The sequence below is a fragment of the Branchiostoma lanceolatum genome, chromosome 9, assembly GCF_035083965.1.
Source record: "Branchiostoma lanceolatum isolate klBraLanc5 chromosome 9, klBraLanc5.hap2, whole genome shotgun sequence".
Classification (NCBI taxonomy): Eukaryota; Metazoa; Chordata; class Leptocardii; order Amphioxiformes; family Branchiostomatidae; genus Branchiostoma; species Branchiostoma lanceolatum.
In genome coordinates, this window is record NC_089730.1 from 14640333 (window position 1) to 14656995 (window position 16663).

Below are 16663 nucleotides of genomic sequence, written 5' to 3' on the forward strand. Positions count from 1 at the left end.
TACTTATAGTATTCATCAATTCATAAATTGATAAGTTCATAAAGTCACAAATGCATAAATTCGTTGATTCATAAATTCATAATAACACATTCAAAGTCCCGCGAATCAAGTTAATGAATTAATGAATTTATCAATTTATGAATTTATGAATTTATCTATTTATCGATTTATGAATTTAAGAATGTATGAATTTATGAATTTATGAATTTATGAATTTATGAATTTATATAAGAATGCGTTTCAATAAAATTTACATATATGATTTTATGATTTATACGCTTGAGCGTTATACGCTTGTTATGATATGATAATTATATTAAAAATTATTATGATATGATATTATGATTTTATGATATTGTGATATTATGATATGATTATGATGTCGAATTTTACGAGGAAGGTGTGGACATCATGGCATGTGCTGTCAATGTACTGTTGCGAATGCGCCCTTAACAATTCCGTCTAATATGTTAACGTTGGCAGTGACCACGACTCTTGCCCCTACTGCTATTGACAATATCTCTCTAAAGCCTCCTGTTTCACTTTTTTTTTGGCAGTGACCACGACTCTTGCCCCTACTGCTTTCCTCCTGTTTCACTTTTTTTTTTGAGGGTGTTAGATTTGTGAGACCACGGCTTCCTGATATTATGATGTTATGATATTATTATGATATTGTGATATTATGATATTATGATATTATGATATTATGATATGATGATATTATGATATTATGATATTATGATATTATGATATTATGATATTATGATATTATGATATTATGATATTATGATATTATATTATGATATTATGATATTATGATATTATGATATTATGATATTATGATATTATGATATTATGATAATATTGTGATATTATGATATTATGATATCATGATATCATGATTGATTAATATCATATTATGATATATAATATCAAAATATCATATTATCATACTATCATAATAATATCATAACATCATAACTACTTGATTTGTGAGACCACGGCTTCCTGATATTATATTATGATGTTATGATATTATTATGATATTGTGATATTATGATATTATGATATTATGATATTATGATATTATGATATTATGATATTATGATATTATGATATTATGATATTATGATATTATGATATTATGATATTATGATATTATGATATTATGATATTATGATATTATGATATTATGATATTATGATATGATATTATGATATTATGATATTATGATATTATGATATTATGATATTATGATATTATGATATTATGATATTATGATATTATGATATTATGATATTATGATATTATGATATTATATTATGATATTATGATATTATGATATTATGATATTATGATATTATGATATTATGATAATATTGTGATATTATGATATTATGATATCATGATATCATGATTGATTAATATCATATTATGATATATAATATCAAAATATCATATTATCATAATATCATAATAATATCATAACATCATAATATCATCACCAAGCTTTATGTGGTTTTATATATATCTACATATATATCATCTACATATGACATCTATCATATGTATAAGCAGATCAGGAAATGATAATTCTGATATGATATTATGATACTATGATATAATGATATAATGATTTATGATATTATGATATGATATTATGATATTGTAAAATTATGATATTATGATAGTATGATATTATGATAGTATGATAGTATGATAGTATAAATCATAATATCATTATATCATAATATCATAATATCATATCATAATATGATATTCGATAATGGGCCATAATATCATAATGATATAAACATCTGCTTATGCCACACCGACGCCACTTGATATAAGATGTTGAGGAAGCGGAGGTCAAGTTCAAAAATGGTTCCCCTTGTCGTCGTCGGTACTGCAGCGGGCTTTGTGTGGATGTGTATTTGTACGTCGCCAGCATAACTTTAGAAGCTGTTGATGGATCTTATTTTTTTTAATTTTTTATTTATTGGTTCGGCATGTTGCCAGGGTTACCCAACTAGCCAGGGGCGAATCCATGTGCGGCCGACTGTAGGTTTTGCCCCTACTCTTTTTCGAAAGGTGTGGTGGGTTCTTTTACGTGCGCTCTCCCCAAACACGGGACCTCCATTTAACGTCCTATCCGAGGGACGTCCCTAGACAAAGCTAGGTACTCATTTACACCTGAGTGAAGTGAGGGATTTTGTGTGAAGTGCCTTTCCCAATTGCACAATGTCGGGTGCATGTCCAGACATGTCTGGGGGAGAGCCGGAATCGAACTCGGGCCACGCTGTTTGGCAGCCCTATGCTCTCACCATTACGCCACACCGACGCCACAGATGGTGTTGATGGATCTGTATGATATCTAGTGGATGGGTAGGGTTTACAGAAAGGAAGGTCAAGTTCGATAATGGGCCTTCTAGCGGGCACCTAAGGTACTGCAACAGAGCTTCAAAATTTAGAGGCATATTTTCTGAAAGTGCTATGGTCATGATTTTTGTGTGGTAGATAGTTCATGCCACAGAAAGTAAGTTCTGTAAATTTGGGCCCCCTAGCGGCTTGTTAAGAACTGAACTGTGTTTTTGTTTTGACATTCGGTCATGAATAACTTGAGAAGGGGTCGACTGATCGTCGTGATATTTGGTATTTACAGAGCTCAGATGGTGCTTTACATAATAAATGACTAATTATGCAAATCAGTAGCTAATTTGCATAATTAGAAAGGAAAGTTTGTTAACCCACTGCATTTCATAATTGGACATGGGACTGTCAGGTCATGTAACCAGATGGCCTTGTATAAACGTAGGTCAAATGAATAAACTAGAGTTCCACGACCACATACCTTCGCCAAATGATTGAAACCTTTATGACTGACGTATTAAGAGTGTTTCTCATAAATCATACCAGTTGATCGTCTTCTCCACCCAAATAACAGGTTGTCCAAGTATGAGTGTAGCAAAGAAGGTTCTGCTCACATTTATCATCAATTATGCAAATGAGGTCTTTATTAGCATGATTTGATTCAACGATGTTGACATTCACAAAACTTCCAAATGCCACAAGTATGAAGTTGCCGTCATTTACCAGTATTGTATTAGTTGTGTCTCATTTATTATGCAAATTAGGTCTTCATTTGCATATTTTATATCTATCAACATTCCTCTCTTTCTCAGTTACAAATGTCACATATTTTAAGTCATATCATGGATTACAACGAGTTTTTACAATCTCCTAATTAATTATGCAAATTAGAATCTGATTTGCATAATTGTCGTCTAATCATACAAAGCATCACGTAAGCTTTATACATGCCAAAAATGACCATCCATCAAGCCCATCTTGAGTTATAGTAATTGATTATGCAAATGATGTCTTCATTTGCATAGTTGATATCTAATAATATTTCTCTCTTCCCCAGTTAAATGTGTCACATGTTTGAGAGTTCTATCCTGGAATTTTGCGGATGTACAAACTTTCCTTATCAATTATTGATTGATGATTTAATTCAGTAAGAAGCTCGCGGATTATGTTACAACATAATCCGAATTCCGTTCTTAGTACAAAAGTGTTGCAACATACAATCTTGCTACAATTCCGATAATCACAATATCATTACATTTCGAAAAGCTTTGCACAGTAAAATCCAAACTTTCAAGTTAGCCACGTCGAGACATTATCACGTATGACATAACGTGAAGAGAATGAGAACAATATAATACAGAAAAAACATATAATACAATAAAAACAGTACTGATGGTACTACTGAGTGAGTGCCTTGTTATAAAGCCGAATAGCAGTGTGCAGTTGCTCAGCCTCTTAGTGCGGGCTTTCAGAACGCTTATGCAAATTAGATATTGATTTGCATAATAAGTATCTTATCAAGTACATCATCACTCAAGCTATCTACTTACCAAAAATCATGGCCATTCATCATGCCCTTCTTGAGTTATTCCCTTTCAAAGTCTGAACCAAACCTGTTCCTGCAGTTCCACAAAAGCCGCCAGGAGACCCAGGAGACTCTATAGCGCTTACTCTCTGTCCGAGCTATCTACCACTCAAAAATCAGTACCATAGCATGTCCAGAACACAAGATATCCAAACAGGAAGTTCCGCTGTAGTATCGTGACAAGCCGCTAGGATACCCAAAATCAAATCATTTCCAGGTCTCATCAAGATCTACCCACCTACCAAATATGAAGACAATCCATCCATGTCTTCTCCAGTTATTCTGCTTCTTTACACACACACACACACACACACACACACACACACACACACACACACACACACACACACACACACACACACGCTACCCTCTGCATAACCTTCTCGGCGAAGGCAACTATGGATCTATCTATCGGCATACCAGTTTTGGTACTGTTGCTATGTCCTTTCTGTTGTCCAACATGCCTGCAAGATATCAAGTTTCATATACGCACAACTGCCTTACTCTTTTATACATATATGCCGTCATAAGTATAACATTGAGAACACCATACATAAGACGGTGGATGTTAATTAACAGTATGCAAAAGCCCATCCCAATCCTAGCTACACAGCATAACACTAATGCTACATGTACATGTACTTTGACACAAGTATGGCCACACCATTTTTTCCCCTAGGTTCTGAGACTTTATTAAAAGAAAATCAAGCAAAAGGACAAGACGAAAGCTGGCTGGAAGGAATACAGTCAAACCTGTATTAGCGGTCACCTTTGCATAGCGGCCACCTGCCCATAGTGGTCACTTTTTGTCGGTCCCTTGGATTTTCCCCATTGACATAAGCATTAAGAATTAGGCTATAGCGGCCACCTGTCCAACGCGGTCGCGGCCAGACGGTTTTCGGTCCCGCGAGTACAGTAACACTGCCGATAACGGCCGGTGGAAGCCGCATCGCCACCGCACGCCGGGTTCAAAATCTTCATTTTTTAATGCAGTTATCGAGTTTATGTGAACTCAACTTGACAGGATAATAATAAAGAAAACAAGAATGTTTTATCTTCGTTAGATTATCCATGGTTTGACGCGCGCGAAGTCAAGTATTTCTTCACATGGCTTGCGTTTGTACATCGTAGCATATTTGACTATTTCTGTGCATTTGGATTGGACAAAGATTACGGTAGTTTTTGGAAAATACAACCCGCACATGTATCTGATGCGCTAAGTTGGCGAATTATTTCAATGTCGGCCCAATTTTTCCGTTTTCCCCGGGAATTCATCCGAAAATGTGCCCAAACACGATTTTCAAAATGGCGGAGCAGCATAAAGGTCATCGGAAGACACCACTGTTGCGGAGGTATAGTGTGTTAAATCTATTTTGCTGCAAACTATCACTGAGGATAATTACTGAACCAAAAGCTTCAAACTAAATATGGATAACATTACTATCTTGTAAAATTTGGGTTGTTGCAATTTTCTGAAAAGAAAAAAGCCCTCAAAAGAGCGACCTTCCTCTCATTACCCTATTAGCATAATGGTAGAAGCCGATCATGACAAGCAAACAACAACAGATTAGGAAAATTGTCTCCACGATTTTATGTTTGAAAACGGTCGAAAACGAACAGTAAGTGGCAACTGAGCAACATATATGTTGTTCTTTACTAAATGGGGGCATTTTGCTGCGAAGAACTTTGTTTCATATGATTAAAACTCGTTGGTGACGCGTGTGCCGGCAGCGAAGCAGTCGCGAAGGATCAAGAGTTCCGTATGGCGATGCTGGTCTGTTCAGACATGAAGCTCGAGCAAACCATGGATTTTGGAGTTGGCAGATACAATAATTCTTTTTTCAAGCCCATAATAGAAGTAAAAGAACAACAATCGAATTTCTAAAATGTGCCTTACCTATGTTACCTACCTCAATTAATCAACATTTTCTCCATAGCGGCCACCTGTCCTTAGCGGCCAGTTTTGGCCAGTCCCTTGAGTGACCGCTATAGACAGGTTTGACTGTACTTGTATTTGGCCGTAGGCCCTCCCTGAAACTGTCTGTACCACCTGCAGGGTACAGATCTTTAAGGCAGGGTCTATCTTCAAGTACCTTTTCAGTTTAATACTACTTTTGTTAAATCCAAGAAACAGCAAATTAAATTGGTGTCACGTTACAGATAATAATATGGCTATTCCTTGTACCACCTGATGCTCCGTATACACATGAACCCAACCCAACATGCAACTAAATGCTAAGTACATTGTAAGACCCTAGAGTCCATTCCAAGTCACCACAAGGGTTTCTAAATGATATTTGTAATTAGTTTGAATTAACTTGAATAAAAGAATATCCAAGTCACAATAATTCTTAATTTTTCAAAAAATTGAATATGAAAATTTGAATTCAATTAGATGGTTTAGAAATATTTTGAAAGGGACTGCACACAAAAATCTTTATCTAGAATAATTTGCTAATATCTATTTTATTCTTCTAAATTTCGAAATATAGAGCAATGTTTACGAATAGTGGATTAAGGTAATTGCCCCCATAAAAGTAGGTGCTAATCCAGCCCTATTGTCTGCATCTGTGTATTTTTAGATGTCACTGCTGGACACTGTTAGGCTCTTTGTGCAAGCCATCTATGCATGGTGCCCAAGCATAACCTGCAAAGATGTGTGAATTGTTTCTTGACATCCCACTGACCCAGTTACAAATAATTGTAAAAAATGGCACAAAATGGTAGACTGCTGTAACCATTATTTAGAAACTATTAGAAATATCATATTCCACATCATTAATTTTTCCAAAGTTTTACGCAAATGATTATAAAGTTGAAATGACATTCACAATATTTCCAAAGTATGAAATCTGGACAAATAATTACAAAGAATTAAAAACAGTTTTTATTATTCATTAATAGAACTATAATAGAACATTATGACAATAACAACAAGACTTTTATACAACATGAATAGCCAACAAACCAAGCAACCAAATGATACATACATATATAATGCAACTTTGTACACATTTTCTCCTATAGATTTATTATCATAAGATGTTACACTTGTGTCATTTTCATTACGAAGCATAGTCAAAGCTTATAGATAGACATGTTACTGACAGCCTACTTTACCGTAAGAATTCACTAAAAAGGAGTTTAAAACATTTTTAGTTAATATAACATCAGTGGACTGGTCTGGTTTTGATTTTAAATTTTTCTCTCCATTATTCAACAAATTTTGGTAAAAAAAAATCACTGAATTAAAAAAAGGATCTTGGTAACCATTAACCAAAGACAAACTTTGACAAATACAGTGTAGACGACTACAGTAAGGCCCACTGATATCAAAACATTTGTTCCAACAAACTCTGGAATTGTTCCTGATTTTGTTTGCAATTGTTAAATGACCTATAGATATTAGATTCCATACTGCTTTTTATAATATCATAATCAATAAGTATATGTTTGAAGACAAGAGAGTTTTTAAAGTTGGGTGAAAATGCACAAACAATCACATACTTACCAACAGTTACTCTTGTTGGGAATTTATTACTCTGAAAGTCTTAGAAAGTCAGTTTCACAGCAAAACAATGGAGAATTTAAAGGTGCATCAGGTGGTTCAAAGGTAATTTCAACCACAAACTACCTACATGGCAAATATATTCTCTATACCTGTTTTCATATACAAATCTGTGTTAATATTCTAAAACCACTATTACATTGTCATAGACAAGTTACAAACAAACTTTAGAACACTTGAAGCCCATGATAAAATATTCAAAATCCATACTACAAAACTAGCAGCGATGACAAGTCAGTCATATAACATTTCTATTAATTACACATAACCCTTTCTTTACAACTGCCTGAAAAATATTACATTGAGCAATGACATATACATCCTTTCACCACAGTTTACCATTTAGGACTATTTCACTTAGGTTAGGGGGACGTCAGGAAAATTTCACCCTTAGTTCTTTATTCTAAAAAAAAACTATACCTCTCTAATATGAGAATTGGAACAACCCATATTCGAAATGTGTCAGACAGGTCCAAGTGTGTAAGTGACATCAACCAGACTGAATAAAGCTTACCACCAAAGAGCTCTGCAAAGGCAAAGGCAACTTCAGCATTTGGACATAGCGGCTTCTGGCACGCCGAGCAGAGCAAGCCGCGCTTGGCGTGGTAGTGAATCTCACTGTATGGCTGTCCGTAGTGGTTGAAAAAGCTGCCGCCACGGAAGGGTATAATGTAGGCATTCCTGGTTCGAAGGAAGAAATGAAGGGATGTTTTATTTTCTGAACTGCCAGAGGTTTTTTTTTAACATAAAGTACAAAAAAATTCCATAAATGTGTTGCCAACCCTTTTCAAGCAGTCCAAGTCTTGAAAGAAAATATTCTTAAAGAGCCAAAGCTTTACATCACTGTACATTCATGATGATATGTTAGAAATGGCTGATACTTTTATAGCAGAGTAAGAAATTGCCTAAGAAGGCAGATAAAATTTAGTCTGTGTAGACAGGTTGTCACTGTAACAGACAGGATACTTACTACAATCTACACAATACAGTTTGAAAACTTGATTTTTATCAATCACACCAGTTAATTTTTATGTTATCAATTACTTTTACAAAATTTCCATCATTAGGACTTTAAACGTTGTATTTTCAAAATCAAATTGAGTGATTTCTGTCCATAGTTTAACAAAATCTAAACAACTATCTCATTGCATATTGGCCATGACATGGATTAAAGATGCGATGTCATTGTGAACTCATTGAAAAGTAAGGCTTAAAAGACCAGCCAAATCTTCCAAACACAGCTTGGATCTTGTGATGTCATGCAATCGGAAGTTAAAAGAAAATTGTGAACAGAAAACGGTTACGGCTGGATTCATCTGGGCAATGAATAAAGAAATGATCTTGCTGACTGCCCTTTTTAAATGTCCAATGTATGAAAATCGAAATAATGATGCAAATGTGCTGATGTATAAATGTGCTAATATGTAAGGTCAATTTCATACAGATTGATTAATCCTGAATACTTCAATTGTTTTCCCCTGAAAATTGCTCAGGGCACTTTCAAAAGACAATATTTGCCTTTTTTTTACGATAACCATTAAAAAACAGCAGATAAACAGTGAAAAGCGTTTACTGTATGTCTGCTGTTTTCTAATGATCAAGCATGTTGTTGCGCCCTAACATTTTCTTACATGCTGAAGTTGCCTTTCTGAACCACTCGTTGAGAGCTCTTTGGTGGCAAGCTTTAAGCGGCTTTGCCTTGTTTGTGAAGAGGCTAAGCGAGCTTTGTGGAATCTTCGTCTCGTTGACGACTCTGGATTGCTTTATGTTGTGGTCTTCCATGAATGTCTTCATTTCACCTGGAGTAGTGTTCCTGGAAGAGAAACATGCACTTTAAGGCAACGCAATAAAACTATCCGATGTTCGTGGTATTGTGATGTATATGATATAGTACAATCAATCATCCATCATGGAACACCTAATACATGTGTATAATTACATCTAATACATGTAATTAATCTTCAACCTTAAGACAATTACCAAACAGTAGTGAAACTGTCAATGTGCTGATCTAAGATATGGTTTTAAGGCCACTGAATTGACTAAGGAGTTTTGGGATGTTATTGAAAAAAACATTTATCATCGTTTATAAACCTTCCTCAACCTTGAAAAAAACATTTATCATCGTTTATAAACCTTCCTCAACCTTGATTTTTTTTCAGGTAGTTGCGTATAGCAAGATGATAATTTATGCAAATTGGTATGACGTCATGATTACGTCATCAAGAGTCATAAGGCCACGCCCATTTTTAGAAAAAAAGGCTCTCCTTGGCTTGTACTTCGATGTTTATCAATATCACTTTGTAGTAATGCACATGACAGTAATACATCAAGGACTATGCGAGTCTACCTTTGTATCAAAAATAACAATAGGAATTTGCCAAAAATCGTCATTTCAAAATATAAACGTAGACTCGCATAATCCTTATTGCGATGATCTCCTCTGATGTCCTCTCATTTGTACACCGTATTGCTGCAAATGCAGAAATGCTCGCGGTGGCTTTATGTTCGCGGTTTTCTCTGCGACATTTCTTCGCGAACTCAAAACCACCGCGAACTTTTTTGTCCAATACTGCAGCAGTATGTTACTATAGCGCTGCTGCGAACTTAAAACCACCGCAAACACCCCATTTTCGACTTACTGTAAATGCATTTAAGTTTGCATGGTTTTTATTTTGCACTATTTTTCACCAGACCATTCTCACCTATTGATCTCCCTCCTCTGCCGACCGTTCAACGCCTTCAGCCTTGATTCCCTTGGACTGATTACCTGTAACACAAAATACATTTTGTATCCCGACATAATTACTGTAAATAATTTACTGTAAAAATTTTAACCCCTGCTCCACAAGGAGGCGAGGAGGCATGACGATCTTCACAAGTCTCGTCCGAGTCTCGTGTTCTCGCGAGACTAGGTCAATTTGTGATCAAGATGTACAATAGACATTGAAAATTTTGAGCTGCGTATCTCATTACCTTTTCTTAGTCACTGATTGATGAATATTCTTGTAACAGAAACGCTTGAGCTTGTTACATTGTAACAATACCCGAACAAGACCTGGCTCATTACCTTTTTTTTCTCCGCTGTGGTCAGCATCTGAGCAGAAAGCTCCTCCCGAAGTCTGATGGCTTCCTGTTCTCCTCCACACTGTTTGGCTTCGGTCATTTTCAGTTTGTACTGAAGGAATTTGATTTTGGTATGAAGTTCCTGCTCCTTTTCTTTGTAAGCTTCCTTTTCACGGAAGCCCTGAGGAGATACATAGAAATAGGAGGTACATATATGTACATGACTTATGTATGTTACGTTGTACAACAGTCAATGACATGCAATCTTCGAAATACCCACCTGTATTTGTCTACGAATTTCTCAACTTATAGATGGAGAATCTTTAACATTCTCATATTACATACATGTATTGTGTCAGTCAAACTTAACTTCCCACCGCTGGCCTGTTGCATTCTAACCCGCATGCTGACCCACTGATGCCTGAACAGAGCCATTGCTCACCTTGGACACTTTAGCCTGCAGCTCTGCCACCTTCTGTCTGGAGGCCTCCAGTGCGTCGTGTTCCTGTCTCAGCTCTGTCTCCAACGTCTTGGCCCTCCTGACCGCCACAAACCGGTCGTGCTTCAGCTGGGAGATTGTCTGGAGGTGGGCGTTGAGCTCAGCCCTGGAACAGAAAACAGCACTTAGTGCATGTACCGTAGTGTGAATAGACTGTGTTTAGTGACTCTGGCTCTCGACCAGTTTATGTGACTGAAGAGTTGATCTTCCACTGGTCATGACAGAGAAGACAAATGCTATGTGCAGTATTCACAGGTTCATTGTGGGAGGCAAATCCCTCAAGCTCTTTATTTCAACAAGTACAATGAACAGTAGCTCTGACCACAGCTTGACATCCCATGCTAAGGACTGCGCTCTACACATGCTAGTGACACACATTCATGATTTACGACGTTTCATGTACCGGTATGCTCCTTTAGCATTTGATCATAACACCATACACCCCGAGTGATCTTTAAGTGCTTTTCTCAAGGGTACAACATTGGGACCAGCCTTAGTGCTAGGGATTTGAACCCAAAAACTTTAGATCCTCAAGTCAACAACCCTAACCACGAGACCACCTTGCCATTTTCACTGAAGATGACACCCTGCTGAAGTTATTTTGTAAAGCTCAAGAAGGACAAGGTAGAACTGACTTAAACTTCTGGTCTTGCAGCTCTTGAGCCAGCTTCCCTTCCGACAGACTGATAGCTTTCATATCATCCGTCTGGGCAAGGTGATTTCTTTCCAGCTCCAGACCGCGCTGGTAGTCCTCTATGCCATCCCTCTCCATCTGAGTGGACAAGCTGTCTTTCTCCGTCAGTCGTGACTCCAGTTTCTTGAGTGTGTTCCTCAGGGATGCCTCTTTGCTCTCCAGCTGATGGCAATTTTCCTGCGGTAAAAGTGGAAACATCCTTACAGTCTAAAACAGTCGTGTTCTTTGCCACAGTCAGTCTTTGAAAAGAAAAATTAGATCCTTAATCTCTGACAGTCATTGTATTTCAACTTCTAATAAAAACAAGAGTCCGTAGGACACAATTCTCCGTGAAGTATTTATAGTATGTACAAGTATTGACCCACACAAATTGCATCTCTGCACAGTCCAAGTAGTGTTTTAGAGCAAGTAAAGAAAAAGTATTTGTTTATCTTTTTCTTTCAATACAGGAGTGGTCAACCTGCTGAAAAGTATGTTTTTACAGCATGACAAAGATGGGATCTAGAAATTCCGGGAAAAGTCACAAAGTTAGATCTAGATGGCCCCGTGCTCGAGGAGGTGCCTCGAACACGTTAAACAGCCTCATTACCCTACACATTGGGTACCTGCCTGTGGCACTGGCTGCAAATACACCCGATATTATTTTCAATTATCAACGAACCATTCAGCCTTACAACTAAGATGTATCAGAAATCACAAATATGCAGTAAATCCTCTTTCCACAATTTATTGCAGGCCGGCCTGATCTATAGCTATCAAGCTATTTGCAATAAAAAAGGCTAATTTATATTATCGTAACATTTCACGAAGGTCAAAGGTCACCGGTTCTAACCACCCGGAAGTGACACTGGCGCGCGCACTTTTCTGAGAGATATTTCTCAACAATCTTTCATCCCCTGCGTAAACTTTTTACATTGTCACAGCCTCCGTATTATAAACTACAAGTGTGGTAAGTTTGAAGGTCCAGAGATTTCCCATTTTCACACTGTGCGTAAAAGTGCATCGTCCGTCCCGTGCGCACATACTGTAAGCGAGTTGCGGGTGGACACGGCATACTAATACACAGACTGGAGGTCACTCTACACATGTTCGCAGCTAAAACTCACAATTCCCGTTGCCGCATTGGTATGTAACTTGGTATATCGTTTGCTAGGTTGCGTGTGGTGATGCACGTTGTCTATTTTTCAATGTAACAGTGACTATACGATCACAGCAAGTAAGGAAGATTTATACCCCGTATCTGCCTGAAGTATTCCAGTCATGCATAACGGATTATAACATGGTCCCTATGGCAGGGCAGTGGGACATAGCATTAATTATAGGGGTGCAATTACGATATTGGATTGACGTTTAAAGTAGTTAGGGTGTAACAAAGCTATTGTGCATCACCACGCCGAACCAGGCAAACGATATGCCAAGTTACACACCAATGCGACAACGGGATCGTGAGTTATAGCTGCGAACGCGCAAAAAAATGCATTCCCAATACTCCCAGAAGGAGGTCATCCTCCTTCCCGGAGTAAAAAGAGTTGTATCATATTATATGATTATTAATATCATAGCATTTTAAATTTGTCTTCCAGCTTAACAGAGGCTGTGGTAGACTGAGGAAAGCTTGAATGAAGTAATCAGACTGTGTCAAGAAGTATGTCTGCCCACCTGTGCCTAGTCAGAGGTCCAGGCATTAGTCCTTGATGAAGGTGAAGCCGAAGGGGAGGTCCTTTCCGCTGATCTGGCCTCTACTTTAACTAACTAACATGTCTCCTCGCCTGTGATGAGTAAGGGCTCCAGGCAGGTTCTTAATAAAGGTGAAGCTAATGAACAGGAGGTATTTTGTAGTTGAACCCACACCACTACCGTGGCGCAGTACACATGCAATACAATGCAAGACTCTGGGGCTTTAGAGAAGAAAATGTCTCCCACCTGTGCCTAGTCAGAGGTCCAGACAAGTCCTTGATGAAGCCGACGAAGGGGAGATCCTTTCTGCTGATCTGGCCGCGCTGACTGCGGAACAGCTCCACGTTGGGCAGGCGCAGCTCTGGCTCAAAGCGCTCAAAGTTGGACGTGTCGTCCTCGCAGCCCCCCACGGGAATGTATGGGGGGACAACTGTGGGCACATCAGATACATGTTATGCCTTAAACAATGTTTATAGAGTTATATGTGCAAACTAAGGGTTAAAAGATGCAAGGTAAAGATAGTCCCATAGCCTTTTTGAGGCTCCAGGAGCAATGGATTGTTACCAACTGTGACTAGGACATATAGTATTCCACTCCCTTTAACACCCCCAACCAAAGTCAGGTATCCATTTTTACACCTTGGTAGAGTGAGAAAAGGGACATAGAATGTAAGTATGACTGGGAGGTCTTTCAGGATCCTCCAGACTGTGACTGAAATGATTTATTATAAACATACTTCACAGTATAGATTGAGATTCAGAACTTCAGTCTAAAAAATGGCGTCCAGTGTTTCAGTTCCTTCAGATAGTGCACTTGGTGTTCAGGTCTGGACCTGTACCTTAACAATTCTACAGGTACCAGTACAGGGTTTAGGTACACAGCCATAGCACTTACAGTCTGTCAGGTTACTCCAGTCGACTCCAGTGAAGAAGGGCAGGCACGTGATCTCTTCGTACGACAGACGGTCTCCGGCCTCGCAACACAGACACTGGACCAGCTTCCTCGCCTCTTTACTGACTCTCGTCTTGCCTGGGAACTTCAACGAAACCTGCAAATACAAGAGCTGGCTTTTTACCTATCAGGTGGGCAGAAGATGCCCTACACTAAGAAATAGAGAAATAAGTTGCCCTCCTTTTGCAGTGGATGCCCAAAAGACCGCTTCCTTGGTAATTACAGACACAAATGCACTACCCAGTTTCTATATTAATTAAACCAGACACTGGGACAGCATGTATGTAACTGATTGACATGCAAACCTGCTAGATAATTGTTAATCCCTGGAGCCCATTGGGGGACTTAGGTCCCAATTTTGGACGCCCTGTCTATAAGTCTTGAAAAGCCAGTGGCTGTTATAGCCACCATGTCTTGTCAGAAAAAAGTCTTTATTTTGTAACAGTTGAGGGTATAGAGTTTTCATGGACTCCAATTGGTAATAATCAACTGTGTTATTATACTGTAAGGCCACAGCAAGTAAATTTTATGGATGACATCCTCCGCAGACTCCAAAGTTAATGAGATAGGGCGAAAAAAACACCAAGGCGGGCCATAAAAAACAAGATTCCAATATTTACAAATTTTGAGATCATGAATCTTGTTAAACAAGAATTGAGGTGACGAAATATGATATCATGACCAACAGGTCTTTTATTCCTGTATTCAACCAATGAGGTTTCATATATAGTATAAAACCTCCTTGATTCAACAGTAAACATGTCCTTGCAGATTTGTATACATCTCAATAGAATAACTACAACAAATGCAGAAAAGAGCTTGTTGTACCATCATATATATGAAGCAACTACACTGGGTATTCATATGTGATGAAATACCTTGTGAATAAGCTAGTTCGGAGTTGCTACTACGCATGTGCAGTGTCAAAGGTGAAGGCCCCCGCGACGGAAACAATACCCGTCTGGGCGTTGTTATGCAAATCGATACAATGTCGAGACGAGCACTGTTTCCGTCGCGCGGGCCTTCACCTTTGACACTGCACATGCGTAGTAGCAACTCCGAACTAGCTTATACAGCTCAATTAACCAGAACCCCCCTCCCCCCACCCACATTATTTGCAGGAACTACACTCAGCGTATTCATATGCAATGAAACACCTTAGACTGTCAACATTAAACTGTTCTTGAAGATGTGTATACAGCTCAATTAACTAGAACAAACACAGACAACATCTAATGTCATACCATCATGGGCAGGAACTACACTGGGTATTCATATCCAATGAAACCTTAGAGTTAGACTGTCAACGTTTACGACATATTTGCCAATTTTTAGCATGTTGACCACCGTCGGAGGGCAATGAAATTTCTTGTTTTTTATTTCGAAATCAGGCGAAAATTAATGAGCGCGCTGATGTCATCCATAAAAATTACTTGCTGTGGCCTTACGTTGATGAAGGCCAGACATCCACTGGCAGGTAATCAGATAACGTTAACCACGTTACGGCAAAAATAGTTACTCAAGCAACTGGATAAAATTTAGAAAATTTGTAAATACTCCCGAGTCTCCTCCCCGCAAATAGGTCTGGTCTGTCCCTGGTTGATTTGAAACGGTTTGGAATTTGAATATTCCGCCTGAAATATTGCGGTAGCCTGGAATCCAAACCTGTTATAGCTCCCAGGTCTCCTCGCCACGCTACCTCCGCGCAAATACACCCCGACCAATCGAACCACGTGAATCGCATTGAAACTCAGATTCGTATCAGCCATCTCCCGACAAATCCCTTTCTAACTTGCGTTAACGACTACATCTGACAAAACAAACTCGCCAGTGAGATGGTGGAAGGTGTCAGCTTTCCAAACCTGTTTTTAGATTGACAATTTTGGCACTTTGGAAGTGATTGAAAGCGACCGCGATTTAACGTTTAGAAAAAATAGTTTCTACTACTTTTCTCTAAACGTTAAATATGCTCAACAGTTTAGCAAACCAAGGAGAGCAAACACACGGGTAGGGCAAGGACTAAGGATGCCTTAATATCACAGAAATTAAGTTGTCTTGACAACTGAGCTAAACTGACGCACAAGAAAGGAAGACAAACCGTGACCTGGTGACAGCGTCCGTTCACTGAACATGAATGGGACAGGACGTTTCTCATCCACATCACACAGCCGTCATTCATATCTCTCCGCGGAATCCTTTCAGCATCGAAGACCAAATTATGCACTGTGAAGAAAGAAAATGTGCGATTTTCAA

At 38.2% G+C, this 16663-nt stretch overlaps 1 protein-coding gene across 5 annotated transcripts; it reads right to left on the minus strand.

The window, feature by feature from the left end:
* Positions 1 to 6819: 6819 nt before the first annotated feature.
* On the minus strand, positions 6820 to 16612 carry LOC136442175 (citron Rho-interacting kinase-like). Of its 5 annotated transcripts, none has more exons than XM_066438875.1 (9): positions 16509 to 16612; positions 14354 to 14507; positions 13706 to 13889; positions 11724 to 11959; positions 11032 to 11194; positions 10594 to 10770; positions 10229 to 10293; positions 9155 to 9336; positions 6820 to 8204 (listed from the first exon to the last, which is right to left on the minus strand). In XM_066438875.1, coding segments are annotated over exons 4-9 (726 nt in total). In that variant the 5' UTR covers positions 11861 to 11959; positions 13706 to 13889; positions 14354 to 14507; positions 16509 to 16612; the 3' UTR covers positions 6820 to 8202. The 5 variants fall into 5 exon arrangements, with proteins under 5 accessions (XP_066294972.1, XP_066294974.1, XP_066294971.1 ...); XM_066438877.1 differs by having other exon boundaries at positions 16515 to 16581; XM_066438874.1 differs by having other exon boundaries at positions 16492 to 16542.
* Between the last annotated feature and the right edge of the window lie 51 nt (positions 16613 to 16663).